Source organism: Mustelus asterias, chromosome 25 (genome assembly GCF_964213995.1).
Source record: "Mustelus asterias chromosome 25, sMusAst1.hap1.1, whole genome shotgun sequence".
In the NCBI taxonomy this organism is placed as follows: Eukaryota; Metazoa; Chordata; class Chondrichthyes; order Carcharhiniformes; family Triakidae; genus Mustelus; species Mustelus asterias.
The window spans coordinates 44,918,969-44,934,570 of NC_135825.1; the positions used below are offsets into that span (position 1 = coordinate 44,918,969).

Consider the following 15,602-nt stretch of genomic DNA (forward strand, 5'->3'; position numbering starts at 1 on the left):
AAAAGTCTGAGGACATGTACCAACCAACTCAAGAACAGCTTCATCCCTGCTGCCATCAGACTTTTGAGTGGACCTACCTTGCATTAAGTTGATCTTTCTCTGCACCCCAGCTATGACTGTAGCACTACATTCAGCACTCTCTCGTTTCCTTCTCTGTGAACGTTATGTTTTGTCTGAATAGCGCGTAAGAAACAATACATTTCACTGTATATTAATGCATGTGACAACAAAAAATCAAATCAAATAAAATCAAAAATCAAGATGTGTAGATTAGGGAGATTAGCCATGGTAAATGCACAGGTTTATGGGGATAGGGCAGGGGATGGACCTGGGTAAGATGCTGTTTCGGAGAGTTAAAGAACAAAGAACAATACAGCACAGGAACAGGCCCTTCGGCCTCCAAGCCCGTGCCGCTCCCTGGTCCAAACTAGACCATTCTTTTGTATCCCTCCATTCCTACCCCGTTCATGTGGCTATCTAGATAAGTCTTAAACATTCCCAGTGTGTCCGCCTCCACCACCTTGCCCGGCAGCGCATTCCAGGCCCCCACCACCCTCTGTGTAAAATATGTCCTTCTGATATCTGTGTTAAACCTCCCCCCCTTCACCATGAACCTATGACCCCTCGTGAACGTCACCACCGACCTGGGGAAAAGCTTCCCACCGTTCACCCTATCTATGCCTTTCATAATTTTATACACCTCGATTAGGTCACCCCTCATCCTCCCGTCTTTCCAGGGAGAACAACCCCAGTTTACCCAATCTCTCCTCATAACTAAGCCCCTCCATACCAGGCAACATCCTGGTAAACCTCCTCTGTACTCTCTCCAAAGCCTCCACGTCCTTCTGGTAGTGTGGCGACCAGAACTGGACGCAGTATTCCAAATGCGGCCGAACCAACGTTTTATACATCTGCAACATCAGACCCCAACTTTTATACTCTATGCCCTGTCCTATAAAGACAAGCATGCCATATGCCTTCTTCACCACCTTCTCCACCTGTGACGTCACCTTCAAGGATCTGTGGACTTGCACACCCAGATCCCTCTGCGTATCTACACCCTTTATGGTTCTGCCATTTATCGTATAGCTCCTCCCTACATTATTTCTACCAAAATGCATCACTTCGCATTTATCTGGATTGAACTCCATCTGCCATTTCTTTGCCCAAATTTCCAGCCTATCTATATCCTTCTGTAGCTTCTGACAATGCTCCTCACTATCTGCAAGACCTGCCAATTTTGTGTCGTCCGCAAACTTACTGATCACCCCAGTTACACCTTCTTCCAGATCGTTTACATAAATCACAAACAGCAGAGGTCCCAATACAGAGCCCTGCGGAACACCACTAGTCACAGGCCTCCAGACGGAAAAAGACCCTTCCACTACCACCCTCTGTCTTCTGTGACCAAGCCAGTTCTCCACCCATCTAGCCACCTCCCCCTTTATCCCATGAGATCCAACCTTTTTCACCAGCCTACCATGAGGGACTTTGTCAAACGCTTTACTAAAGTCCATACAGACGACATCCACGGCCCTCCCCTTGTCAACCATTCTGGTCGCTTCTTCAAAAAACTCCACCAGGTTAGTGAGGCATGACCTCCCTCTCACAAAACCATGCTGACTATCGTTAATGAGGTTATTCCTTTCTAAATGCGCATACATCCTATCTCTAAGAATCTTCTCCAACAACTTCCCCACCACGGACGTCAAGCTCACCGGCCTATAATTACCCGGATTATCCTTCCTACCCTTCTTAAATAACGGGACCACATTAGCTATCCTCCAATCCTCCAGTCGGCGCAGACTTGATGGACTGAATGGCCTCCTTCTGCACTGTAGGGGTGGCATGATTCTATGGTTCTATGGTTCCCTTTGTGGAACTTTTGAATCTCCCTGAGTGGCAGTTGTTGGGATGGTGGAGTTGCTCTGTTTTCCGCTACCATGTCCCTTTGAACAGTCGGAGTCTCTCTTTTAGGAGGCTTCCTGTGAAAAGCTACCATGTCACACATTAAATTCTATCTGGCATTTCTTTGCCTTTTACTATCTTACCAATATCCCTTTACAGTGCTGTAATTATTCTTATGCAACAGCTTCGGAAAATCAACACATTTATTGACAGGTAAATCTGTACAGAGACTGCACCTTGTGGCGACAGCCAGCTCCCGAGAAGCTTCTGGAACAGAAACCCCTACTTACCAGGTGAACCCCAACCTGGTCCCTGATTGGTTTTCTTTGTCATGTGACCCTTAAAGGGACAACCACCACAAGTTTTCTTCACTCTCCGAAAGAATTAAGCCCAGCTTTCATTTTGGTGTCATTTGCAAATATTAGTATCATTCCGTCTGCATCTTTATCCAAACCATTCACAAGGAAAAGAGTCAGCTCCTGAACTGATTGTCACAACAGCATGTCCAACCTCTCTGAAAAACTGAGCTTAACTCCAACTCTGTGGGCTGGATTCTCCGACCTCGCCCGCGGCTGGGATTCTCCAGTCCCACTGCAGTGAACGGAGATTTGGCTGAGCGCAAAAGTCTTCACTCTCGCTGGCAGCAGTGGTGGGGCGTGAACAGCTGGAAAATTCTGATCAGTGCCAGGGTGCCAAGTGGGCACTTCTAGGCTGGCACTGCCCCATGGGTGTACTGTCCCTGGCCCCGACCACCTAGGGGCTTCAATGGCCTCTGATCTCCCCGCCAAGGCCATCAGGTCCGGTCTCCGCTGGTGAAGACCTGCTGTGATTGTTGCCGGGGAGAACACTGACTGGTGAGGAGGCAAGGTCACTGTGACCGGATGATAGAGTCCGGGACTCACAATGGCATGCTAACCATGTCATTAATATTTAAATTGGCAAAATATTTCACCAGCAAACGATCGGAGGAGGCAGGAAATCTGGCGTGTTTCTTGTTTTCCGCCTCTTGCCCAATCTTACCGCCTCACCTCGCTGGACGATGGGCGGGACGAGGTCTTAAGGTCGCATCAACTATTTTTTATTCTCCTGTTGTTGATCTGCATTCGTGTAAACTGCAGCAGTGCAGAGTTTCACCAAAGCCCACCCATCAACCCCAGAGGCGTCTCACCTCAGGCACATTTCTCAGCATGAATGGATTTCACCAGGTTTAACCTTCTTAACTGAGATGTTTACTGTGATTCTGAGGGATATAAAGCAAAGAAAAATGCTCAGTTTACCTGTCGGATTTTCCAGGAATAAATTCTGACGTTTCAGTTCAGTGAAATATTTGTCTTTGTGGCTCCGATAACCCTTCTCACATTACCCAATGCCTCTCAGCTCTTTCAAACAACGATACCATTTACAAAACGTAACTGACAAAGTTGTGAATAAACCTGTGCAGAGGCAGAGAGAAGGCATGTGGTCAAACCTGTTTGAACAGGCGCAAATAGTTAACGATATCCAGTGGGTGGGATTTAATGGCCTCGCTTCCCTCGAAACCATAAAATCCTGCCTGAGGTGAACAGACTTTCCCATTCTCCACCCCTCGCCTGCTCCGATTCTCGTGGCGGGCGGGGCAGTAATATTCCAACCAATAACTCTGTAGTTTCCTTCATTAGTTTCCTTGTTTGAAACAATGGGCCCGGGTTTATCATTGCCGGGCGCGAAAACTTGGTAAAGTCGGGCGTGAGGCGATTATCGCGATCTGTGCCCGCATCCGAGCAAATGCCCACTTTACCAAGGCCCACAAACGGCCACAATCTGAACCACACCCGAAACGGGCGCAACATCAATTTAAATGCATTTGCATACATTTAAATGGAGTTAATGAGCTGGATGCCCAATCTTACCGGCATTTCCCCCTTTACCATCGCGTTCGCGTGTCCAAATTCAGGCGCTCCGGCTTCTGAAGAGGTAAGTTCAGAGCTTCCGGCGGCTCTCTGACTCAGATTAGTGGTGTGGGGGGGGGAGGGAGTTGGGCCAGATCATCATTCTCTGATGTTGGGGGTGGGGGGAGGGAAGGCCAGATGGTTCTCTGCCGAGGGGCCGGGGAGAGGGGGGGTGGTGCTGGAGGAGGAGGCCAGATGGATCTCTGGTGGGAGGGGGGAGGGAGGTTGGCCAGATCATTCTTTGGTGGGGAAGGCAGGGAGGAGGGAGGCCAGATCATTCTCTGGTGGTGGGGCGGGGGTGGGGGGGAGGGGGCGGGCGGCGGGAGGCCAGGTCGCTCTCTGGTGCGGGGGGTGGGGATTAAGGGGGGACCACTGCCATTCTGTGGGTGATCGGTGGGGGGGGGGGGGGTGGCAAGGGAGCAGGGAGTCACGATCGGTCTGGGGGTGGGTGGATGGGGGGACAGTTATGTTGAGGGTGTGGGACAATGTCTGTGAGGGCTATCACTCCCGCTTTTCCCTCCTGGGCCACTTTATCCGCTTTTTGCAGCCCGGGAGTGATGTGACAGGGGTGCGTTTTTCAGATTTTGTTCTCACTGCGCATGCACAGTTGAAGGCTTCGATCGGAGCAGCAGCGTTTCGGGCGCGATACGTCCTGCCCACAGCGCGATTCAGAGTCGCGATGTTTTTCAGGTTAAGTGCGTATCGGGGTGCCTAAGAACAGGTTTCCAAATCGGATCTGAATTATGCCCAGATTCAGCGCTTAGAATCAAAATGGTAAAATCGGGCCCTATGTGTTATGTCCGCCATGCTCGCTGTGGCAAGATTTCCAGTCAGATATAATTAGCCCTCTTCCACGGGGGTCCGTGTTACTGCAATTGTGTCACTGCTGTCAATTCTTCCTCCTTAGAGTTTCTGATGTTTCCCATCCATCCAATCCAACCTGGGGTTTCCTTTCCCACTTTAACAAACCCCACTGGTTTATCCTGTTTTGTCTATGTTATCTGTCTTGTCAGTGCTTTTCTTAAACCAACATTGCGACTGTTTTGAGGATATCCTTCTCTGCTAACAGCTGGCCTGGATTTCTGTCCAGAGGTGTTACAAAGCTGAAGATCCAACATCACATGCACAATTTCAGCCTGAGGGGTATAGAAACTGGGGAAAAGAGGAATCCTCAGGTGGTAAAGGTAAAGGAGATCTTGTGGGAGATAATAAAGACAGAGCAACTCAGGTTAAAAAGGAAACACATGAGGGCGGAAGAGAAATACAAAACCTCAGATGTTTTCACTGCAATAAAGTAGGACACACAAAGTTGCTGTGTTTGTGGTTTAAGAAAAGCACTGGGAAGACAGAGGTGGTAAAACAGGATAAGCCAGTGGGGTTTGTTAAAGTGGTGAAAGAAACTCTAGTTGAAGCTAAAGAGGTGCAAAAAAATGTACAGCCTGGTCAGGGGTTGTTGATTAGAATGTGCCAGATCTCTTTAAAAAATTTACTTGTGTGGATAAATTTTACTGAAGTGTACCTAGGAGGAGTAGGTAAAGAAGTTAAAATTTTAAGAGATACGGGAGCACGTCAATCTTTGATGGTGAGAGATGAGGAGTTATGTATTAGGAGTATTGCCAGCAACTGTGGTAATATGTGGAATTCAGGGTGAGAAGAGTAGGGTTCCATTACACAAGGTGGGGTTGGAGAGTCCAGCGAAATGTGGTGAAGTGATAGTAGGAGTGATAGAGATATTGCCTTGTCCGGGAATACAGTTTATCTTGAGTAATGAAATAGCTGGATCACAGGTGGGAGTGATGCCGGCTGTGGCTGAAAGTTGTGAGGTAACAAGGCACAGGTGAAGACAAGAGGAGAAATCAAAGGGTGAAGATAAAGAAGTTGAAATTCAATTATCAGAAACCATTTTTGATCAGATAGAAATTTTTAATTCAGGAAAGTTGGCAGGATTACAATGGAAAATGATCTATAAATAAAACAGTCATATCAGAAAGCATACACGGAAGAAGAATCTGAGTGTATACCAGAATGTTATTACCTTAAAAACGAAGTCTTACTTTCTCGATCAATTATATAAAACTGGTGAAGGTGGAGAAAGAGAACGAGTTACTGGACAATAATGTGAATAAGGAAAGTGAGCAGGTGTGGAGTCAGATGCAAAACTGGTTGACTGTTTTGAGTTGTTGAAATTACCTGAACATTAACTGCAGGATTGTCAAAACAGCTCATCATCAATGTGAAAAAATGTAGATGAATCAAAAGTCAGGTGTGATCTCAAAAAGGAGATTGATTGAGGAGCAGAAATATTTAACTGCTGCAGATAAAAAAAGGACAACTACGTGAAATGAGACTGTTTGCTGAAACTGTACTATCATTCGAAATGAACTGCTGGTATAATGAATCAGTACGGTCTGCATAGCCGTGGATATCCAGTGAAACTGTACTCTTCACAGCTGGTGTTCAAATAAATTACAGTGGTTTTTGCATCAATATAACTGCCACAGTGATCTCTGGAAGCATGGTTGCAACAAGTTCTGACACAAGGAAGACAATCTGCTGTGTGTCTTTGCCAAAGAGTGTGCAGAAAGTGAAGGTGAAGATCCAGGGAAAACAAAGGAGTTGGACTTCCAATAGAGGAGCTAAGGCTAATTAACAAGAAAGGGGACAGAGATAAAGTGACCTTTCTGAATGGCCCTGACTAGACACGTGTAAAGTTTACCCTCCTGATCCTGCCTAGCTCTCTGAGGACATTACCAGTGTCTTCACATATCGGATATCTCTTGTTGTTGGTGATACCGAACTCAAACTTCAGATTTGACGTTCTCAGCTCTTCAGTCATCGTGAGTAGCTCCTGCTTATCTTCAGCCACTGGAGTAGTCTCAGCAGTATATCTGACCTTCCAGATGCTGTGAGTACCAATGCTGGCCCCATGATGTTCTGGGAGAGGAGAGCTGATTTCTCCCCTGCTCTTTCTCCCATGGCATTATGAAGTAGTGGTGAAAGCAGACAGCCTTATTCAACTCCTTTGCTAGAAGTGACTGGTGCTGTCTTGTCTCCAAGTACACGTAACACTCCTTAGTCCATTGATAAAGTCTCTGAATGACCCAGATGAGGTCATACTGCAAACCCACTCAGGGTTTCCCGAGGCTCTGCATGGTGGATTGAACCAAGGGTCTTTGTGTCATCCACAGCCAATACCCACAATTCCTTGTCAGTTGGCTTCTTGACATACTGCTTTGCTGACGCCTATCTCCGTCGCTCTAACCAATCCAGCTGTGGAATGCTACTTGGTTCCAGAATGATGCAATTGTTATAATTGAATAACAAATGGGAAGAGGAGGCTCCAGGGACACTCCTATCCTTCCTGGTGGCAGATGAGCCAAGTGGATGACAGCTCCTTTTGAGCTATCCACCATGATAAAGTGCTTAACTTTAGCTAACTAGATTCACGTAACATGATATTAAGAATTGATGGATCACGCTGGATATTGCAAAGGCCTCAATAACATCCTGGCTACTGCACTGAAGACTGGTGTTCCAGAATTAGTCACATCCTTAGCCAAGATGTTTTAGTACAGCTGCAATGTTGGAATCAACCAGACAATGCAAAAAATTGCTCAGGCACTTCCTGGCCACAAGAAGCAAACAAAATAATCCAGCCAACGACCACCCATCAGTCTACTCTCAATCATCAGTAAAGTGACAGAAGGTGTTATCAAGCGGCACATACTCAACAATAACCTGCTCATTGACACTCAGTTTGAGTTCCACCAGAGCCACTTGGCTCCTGACCTCATCACACCCTTGGTCCAAACATGGATGAAAGAGCTGAACTCCAAAGGTGAGAGTGACTGCCCTTGCTGTAGCATCAAAAAATAAAATTGAACTCAACGGGAATCAGGGAGAAAACTCTTCACTGGTTGGAATCATACCGAACACAAAGGGAGAGGCTGAACATCCATCATTTTAGTTCGAGGACATTGCTGCGGGGGTTCTTCAGGGTTGTGTCCTCGGCCCAACCTTCACATCAATGACCTTCTCTCCAACATAAGGTCAGAAATGGATATGTCCATTTTTTATTAACCCGGTTGATTTTAATTGCCAGCGTATTGCAAATTCCAGAAGGGAAACTTGGAAAGCCAACTCCTAGTTGTATATTTTTTGCTATTTGGTATAATGTGAGGAAAGATGTAAAGACCAGTGAGGAAGGTTTAAGTCTGGTTGTAATAATTAAGCAAATGTTTATTCAACAGTTAAACACACAAAAGATGCCCTTTTAAAATGGCACTCTCGGTCTCTGTGGAGCCAGGTTTTGCCCATGTGTTGAGACCCTGCACCCCTGCATGATGGTGTGAAACATGCCCCCTTGATTTTTTTCTGGCAGAGTATTGTATAATCTGGAGAAAAAAACGACCAGTTTCTCTCAGAGAAGCACACCGATTTTCTTGCCGGGAACAACACTCAGGCTTGAGCTGACAAGTGACATGTCGCTTTTGTGCCATGTAAGCTCAAGGCACTGACCATCCCCAACAAGGGAGAACATAACCTTTACTCTTTTATATTCACTGGCATTATCAGCTCTGAATCCCTCACTAACCTGGAGGTTACTGTTGACCAGAAACTGAACTGGATTAGCCAGTTGAGTAGCGTGGATACAAGAGTGATTTAGAGGCTGGAAATCCTATGGTGAGCTTCCTAAATCCTGTCCACCACCTGCAAGTCACAAATCGGGAGTGAGATGGAATTCCCTGCACTTGCCTGGATGAGTACAGCTTCAAAAACACACAAGAAAGTTGACATCATTCAGCACAATGCAGCCTGCTTGACTGGACCCCCATTCACCACCTTAAACAAGGACATGAGAAGTCCTTGGCGGGTCGGATCAAGGAAAACCCCAAGGCTTTTTACTCTTATGTGAGGAATAAAAGAATGACCAGGGTGAGGTTAGGGCCGGTCAAGGACAGTGGTGGGAACTTGTGTATGGAATCAGTAGAGATAGGCGAGGTGATGAATGAATACTTTTCTTCAGTGTTCACCAAGGAGAGGGGCCATGTTTTTCAGGAAGAGGTGTTACAGGCTAATAGGCTGGAGGAAATAGATGTTCGGAGGGAGGATGTATTGGCAGTTTTGAATAAACTGAAGGTCGATAAGTCCCCTGGGCCTGATGAAATGTATCCTAGGATTCTTTGGGAGGCGAGGGATGAGATTGCAGAGCCTTTGGCTTTGATCTTTGGGTCCTCGCTGTCCACGGGGATGGTGCCAGAGGACTGGAGAGTGGCAAATGTTGTTCCTCTGTTTAAGAAAGGGAATAGAAATGACCCTGGTAATTATAGACCGGTTAGTCTGACTTCGGTGGTTGGTAAATTGATGGAAAAGGTCCTTAGGGATGGGATTTACGACCATTTAGAAAGATGCGGATTAATCCGGGATAGTCAGCACGGATTTGTGAAGGGCAAATCGTGCCTCACAAATTTGATAGAATTTTTTGAGGAGGTAACTAGGTGTGTTGATGAAGGTAGGGTGGTTGATGTCATATACATGGATTTTAGTAAGGCGTTTGATAAGGTCCCCCATGGTCGGCTTATGATGAAAGTAAGGAGGTGTGGGATAGAGGGAAAGTTGGCCGATTGGATAGGTAACTGGCTGTCTGATCGAAGACAGAGGGTGGTGGTGGATGGAAAATTTTCGGACTGGAGGCAGGTTGCTAGCGGAGTGCCGCAGGGATCGGTACTTGGACCTCTGCTCTTTGTGATTTTCATTAATGACTTAGAGGAGGGGGCTGAAGGGTGGATCAGTAAATTTGCTGATGACACCAAGATTGGTGGAGTAGTGGATGAGGTGGAGGGGTGTTGTAGGCTGCAAAGAGACATAGATAGGATGCAAAGCTGGGCTGAAAAATGGCAAATGGAGTTTAACCCTGATAAATGTGAGGTGATTTATTTTGGTAGGACTAATTTAAATGTGGATTACAGGGTCAAAGGTAGGGTTCTGAAGACTGTGGAGGAACAGAGAGATCTTGGGGTCCATATCCACAGATCTCTAAAGGTTGCCACTCAAGTGGATAGAGCTGTGAAGAAGGCCTATAGTGTGTTAGCTTTTATTAACAGGGGGTTGGAGTTTAAGAGCCGTGGGGTTATGCTGCAACTGTACAGGACCTTGGTGAGACCGCATTTGGAATATTGCGTGCAGTTCTGGTCACCTCACTATAAGAAGGATGTGGAAGCGCTGGAAAGAGTGCAGAGGAGATTTACCAGGATGCTGCCTGGTTTGGAGTGTCGGTCTTATGAGGAAAGGTTGAGGGAGCTGGGGCTGTTCTCTCTGGAGCGGAGGAGATTGAGGGGAGACTTAATAGAGGTTTATAAAATGATGAAGGGGATAGATCGAGTGAACGTTCAAAGACTATTTCCTCGGGTGGATGGAGCTATTACGAGGGGGCATAACTATAGGGTTCATGGTGGGAGATATAGGAAGGATATCAGAGGTAGGTTCTTCACGCAGAGAGTGGTTGGGGTGTGGAATGGACTGCCTGCAGTGATAGTGGAGTCAGACACTTTAGGAACATTTAAGCGGTTATTGGATAGGCACATGGAGCACACCAGGATGGTAGGGAGTGGGATAGCTTGATCTTGGTTTCAGATGAAGGTCGGCACAACATCGTGGGCCGAAGGGCCTGTTCTGTGCTGTACTGTTCTATGTTCTATGTTCTAAACATTCGATCCCCTACCACAGATGCACAATGGCAACCGTGTGTACCATTTACAAGATGCACTGCAGCAACTCACTAAGGTTCCTTAGGCAGCACCTTCCAAACCTGTGGGGACTCTCACCTAGAAGGACAAGGGCAGCAGATACCTGGGAACACCACCACCTGCCACTTCCCCTCCAAGCCACTCACCATCCTGAATTGGAAATATATCTCCTGCCACAGGGCTGGGTCAAAATCCTGGAATTCCCACCCTAACAGCACTGTGGGTATACCTACACCTCAGGGACCGTAGCGGTTCAAGAAGGCAGTTCACCAGCACCTTCTCCAGGCAATGTGGGATGGCCAATAAATGTTGGTCTAGTTAGCGACTGTATAACTAAGACTGCCAGAGTAAGTTTGATGTAAAAAAAAAGTTTTTCCTTCACATCAGTATGTGATTATCAAAAATCATCATTATCAAGGAACAATTTCTTACTTCTTTGTCCCTGTGTGTTTTCAATGAGCCTATCTGGCATTTTTCTTTCTGTCTGGGTATCTTCTTCCATTTCCATTATCTTGTATCTGCTCGCTCAGCATCTCTGACTGTGTTGACTAAACTTTGTTGTTCTCCAACTCCAGTTAATGACTGGGTTACTGCGGGGGCCCTTCAGCAAGTGGAAAAAGCCGAATGGAAGCTGTCAGTTCCCCCCCCAACAATTCCCCACCCCCCCCCACACAATTCGCCACCACCGCCCCCCCCGCCTCCACACTGAACATCCCCATCGTATCAGATAGTCGAGAAAACGTGTAGGGGCCAGGCCCCACAATGTACCTCTGTCTCTGACCGAACCCTGCCAGCAACTCGGCTTTTAAAACATCACAGCGTCCTTTCCAAAGGGCACCCCAATATGAAAAATTAAAAACAGAACCCCCACCCTGCCCCCAAACATTCACCCACAGAACATCCACCCCCCCCCCCCCCACCCCCCCGCCGTCACGGGACATCCCCCTCCCAACAATTCCCCCCCCCCAACAGAACACCCCCCCCACACAACAATTCCCACCTCACCCCCCATGGGATATCCCCCCACACAATGATCCCCCCACAGAACACCTCTCCTGCTCCACAGAACAACCCCCAGCGCTGCCTGGCAGGGGGCAGTGCCAGGGGCTAATGCCAGGGGGTAGTGCTAAGGCACAACCCTATTTCCTCTGAGCAATGCACAATTCTGAACTCCTTTGGCAGGTTCTGCTCACTCGGTACAAGCCATCGGAGCCCTGTCGTGATGCACATTGACAAGCCCTCACACTCATGTGAATGGATTATATAACAGAGGGGGGATTACCATTCGGGAGCTCTCATAATGAGATGTACATTTATTGTAGGGGGCTTCCCCACATTGATTGGGATTCCCATTACATCAGTGGCAAGGGGCGGGGACAGTCCCAACGGGAATTCCTGCCGGTGTAAATCATCTTTTGAGCCTCTCGCAATATTTTGCACTCCCATCACCGTTCACGCCTGCTGCGGACAGGAACACAAAATCCTCCACAGGATGTTTTCATTTGTGGTTGAGGCCAGAATGAAGGGCCACAAATATAATTATCACTAATCTGAAAGAGAATTCAGGAGTAACCTCTTTACAAGAGAATGGTAGACTCACATCCCACTTTAGCCGAGTTCGTTGGTGCCTCCTCCAGTCTCCCCAGTGACTCAGAGAATCCAGCCGTTTAACCTGTGCCAGGGAGGGAGGGGGACACGTGTCCCTGCTGCATATTGGCCGATCTGTTCCTCCAACAATGTCACGCCTCTACTGTTGTGTTCTAACTGCTGCACACACACCACAGAACTGAGTTTCGAGGCACTGGGGCTGACGGAATTTGAAAGTGGACTTTAGTGTTCACATTGCCTAATGGCACCTGGAAAGATGCCCAAATTGCAACAGCCTGAATATCCCTTTTGTGAAGTGAGTTGAGAGTTTGGTGGACTGGGGACGTGTGATGCAAGTTAATCAGCTCGAATAATTGATGTCAGTTGTTTGAGGCTGGCCTTACAAAATCATAAGAAAAACAAGTTCTATTCAAATCAGAGAACCCGATGGAAGTGGCCACCTGTGTCTGCCGGGGGGTGGGGGGGGGCAGTGCCGGGGGGGCAGTGTTGGGGGGTGGGGGGGGGGGGCAGTGTGTTAGGTGGAGCAGTGTGGGGTGCGGCCCAGGATGGTGTGGTGGAGGAGGAGGAAGAGCCAGGCTGTGCTGGGCAGGAGCAGCAAGTGTCCGGCATGTTGGGGCAGCAAGGCAGGCCCTCATTGCAACCAGCTCTGCAAACCAGTGCCCTGTGTTGCTGCGGATGGAATCCAGCACTGCTCACGTGAGGCTGGAAAACCCCAGCCGGAGGGGGGAGGGAAGTTACAGACTGCCATCGAGGGGAGGGGGAGAGAGGGGGTGAGGGACACTGCCATCGGGGAGGGGGGAGAGAGGGGGTGAGGGACACTGCCATCGGGGGAGGGGGGAGAGAGGGGGTGAGGGACACTGCGATCGGGGGGAGGGAGAGAGAGGGGGTGAGGGACACTGCGATTGGGGTAGGGGGGAGAGGGGGTGAGGGACACTGCGATCGGGGGGAGGGGGAGAGAGGGGGTGAGGGACACTACGATCGGGGGGAGGGGGAGAGAGGGGGTGAGGGACACTACGATCGGGGGGAGGGGGAGAGAGGGGGTGAGGGACACTGCGATCGGGGGGAGGGGGAGAGAGGGGGTGAGGGACACTACGATCGGGAGGAGGGGGAGAGAGGGGGTGAGGGACACTGCAATTGGGGGAGGGGAGAGAGAGGGGGTGAGGGAGTCTGCGATTGGGGGGAGGGGGAGAGAGGGGGTGAGGGACACCGCGATCGGGGAGTAGGGGGGGGAGGGGGTGAGGGACAGTGCGATTGGGGGAGGGGGAGAGAGGGGGTGAGGGACAGTGCGATTGGGGGAGGGGGAGAGAGGGGGTGAGGGACACTGCGATTGGGGGGAGAGAGGGGGAGAGAGGGGGTGAGGGACAGTGCAATCGGGGGTGAGGGGGGAAAGAGGGGGAGAGAGGGAATGAGGGACACTGCGATCGGGGGGAGGGGGAGAGAGGGGGTGAGGGACACTGCGATCGGGGGGAGGGAGAGAGAGGGGGGGAGGGACACCGCGATCGGGGGGAGGGAGAGAGAGGGGGGGAGGGACACCACCATCGGGGGGAGGAGGAGAGAGGGGGTGAGGGACACTGCGATCGTGGGGGAGGGGGAGAGAGGGGGTGAGGGACACTGCGATTGGGGGAGGGGAGAGAGAGGGGGTGAGTGACACCGCGATTGGGGTGGGTGGGGAGAGGGGGGGAGAGGGGGTGAGGGACACTGCGATCGGGGGGAAGGGGAAGAGAGGGGGTGAGGGACACTGCGATTGGGGGGAGGGGGAGAGAGGGGGTGAGGGACACTGCGATCGGGGGGAGGGGGAGAGAGGGGGTGAGGGACACTGCGATTGGGGGAGGGGGAGAGAGGGGGTGAGGGACACTGCGATTGGGGGAGGGGGAGAGAGGGGGTGAGGGACACTGCGATTGGGGGAGGGGGAGAGAGGGGGTGAGGGACACTGCGATCGGGGGGAAGGGGAAGAGAGGGGGTGAGGGACACTGCGATTGGGGGGAGGGGGAGAGAGGGGGTGAGGGACACTGCGATCGGGGGGAGGGGGAGAGAGGGGGTGAGGGACACTGCGATTGGGGGAGGGGGAGAGAGGGGGTGAGGGACACTGCGATTGGGGGAGGGGGAGAGAGGGGGTGAGGGACACTGCGATCGGGGGGAAGGGGAAGAGAGGGGGTGAGGGACACTGCGATCGGGGGGAGGGGGAGAGAGGGGGTGAGGGACACTGCGATTGGGGGAGGGGGAGAGAGGGGGTGAGGGACACTGCGATTGGGGGAGGGGGAGAGAGGGGGTGAGGGACACTGCGATCGGGGGGAAGGGGAAGAGAGGGGGTGAGGGACACTGTGATTGGGGAGAGGGGGAAGGGGGTGAGGGACACTGTGATCAAGGGGGAAGGGGAAGAGAGGGGGTGAGGGACACTGCGATCGGGGGGAGAGAGGCGGGTGAGGGACACTGTGATCGGGGGGAAGGGGAAGAGAGGGGGTGAGGGACAGTGCGATTGGGGAGAGGGGGAAGGGGGCGAGGGACACTGTGATCGAGGGGGAAGGGGAGAGAGGGGGTGCGGGACACTGCGATCGGGGGGAGAGAGGCGGGTGAGGGACACTGTGATCGGGGGGGAAGGGGAGAGAGGGGGTGCGGGACACTGCGATCGGGGGGAGAGAGGCGGGTGAGGGACACTGTGACCGGGGGGAGAGGGGATGAGAGGGGATGAGAGGGACAGCCGTACTGGGGAGTGTGGTCCATGGTGGGGGAGTGGGTTGAGACTGTGGGAGAGGGTCAGTGATGTCTGTGGAGGACAGGGTGGGTGGGTGGGGGGGGGGGGGGGTTCCTGGCTGGAAAGCTTCCGTTTTTGAACTTGATGCGCGCGTATGCATTTTGAACCTCCAATCCAAGCTGCCGGCACTTGGGTGACTTTGGCCCTGTCCCCAGCCCCGACAGGCCAGTTCCAGGTTCTGCTGGGTTCAGTACATAAGATCACAGAACCGATGCACCACCAGCCCCCTTATCCAAGGGAAAAACAGACCCGCTAAGAAGTTTGACTGGACGGTTGAACTGACCATGTGCTTAGATTGGACTTGCAGCAAAAACTGGACACAAACAATGGTAAGGAACAAAGAACAAAGAATAAAAACACAGAAAATTACAGCACAGGAACAGGCCATTCGGCCCTCCAAGCCTTCACTGACCATGCTGCCCGACTGAACTAAAACCCTCTACCCTTCCGGGGACCATATCCCTCTATTCCTATCCTATTCATGTATTTGTCCAGACGCCCCTTAAAACTCACTGTCGTATCTGCTTCCACTTCCTCCCCGGCAGCGAGTTCCAGGCACCCACCACCCTCTGTAAAAAAAACATCTCCTTTAAACCTTGCCCCTCGCACCTTAAACCTGTGCCCCCTAATATAGGGGCTCACTGTTAAACTCAGTTTAAA

At 50.5% G+C, this 15,602-nt stretch overlaps 2 protein-coding genes across 3 annotated transcripts in view; both read left to right on the top strand.

The window, feature by feature from the left end:
• The window catches only part of LOC144511943 (sodium-coupled monocarboxylate transporter 1-like), a 673,058-nt gene that overhangs the window by 161,218 nt on the left and 496,238 nt on the right, over nucleotides 1-15,602 (top strand). The window lies entirely within an intron of this gene.
• Nucleotides 1-15,602, top strand: part of LOC144511936 (methyltransferase-like protein 27) — a 40,716-nt gene that overhangs the window by 2,628 nt on the left and 22,486 nt on the right. The window contains exon 1 of one of the 2 annotated variants that reach the window (XM_078242417.1): nucleotides 12,425-12,485. The exons of the other annotated variant lie outside the window; for it this stretch is intronic. Within the exon in view, the coding sequence (XP_078098543.1) occupies nucleotides 12,432-12,485 (54 nt within the window). The 5' untranslated portion in view covers nucleotides 12,425-12,431. Of the gene's footprint in view, nucleotides 1-12,424; nucleotides 12,486-15,602 lie in introns of those variants that run through there. 2 annotated transcript variants of the gene reach the window in all.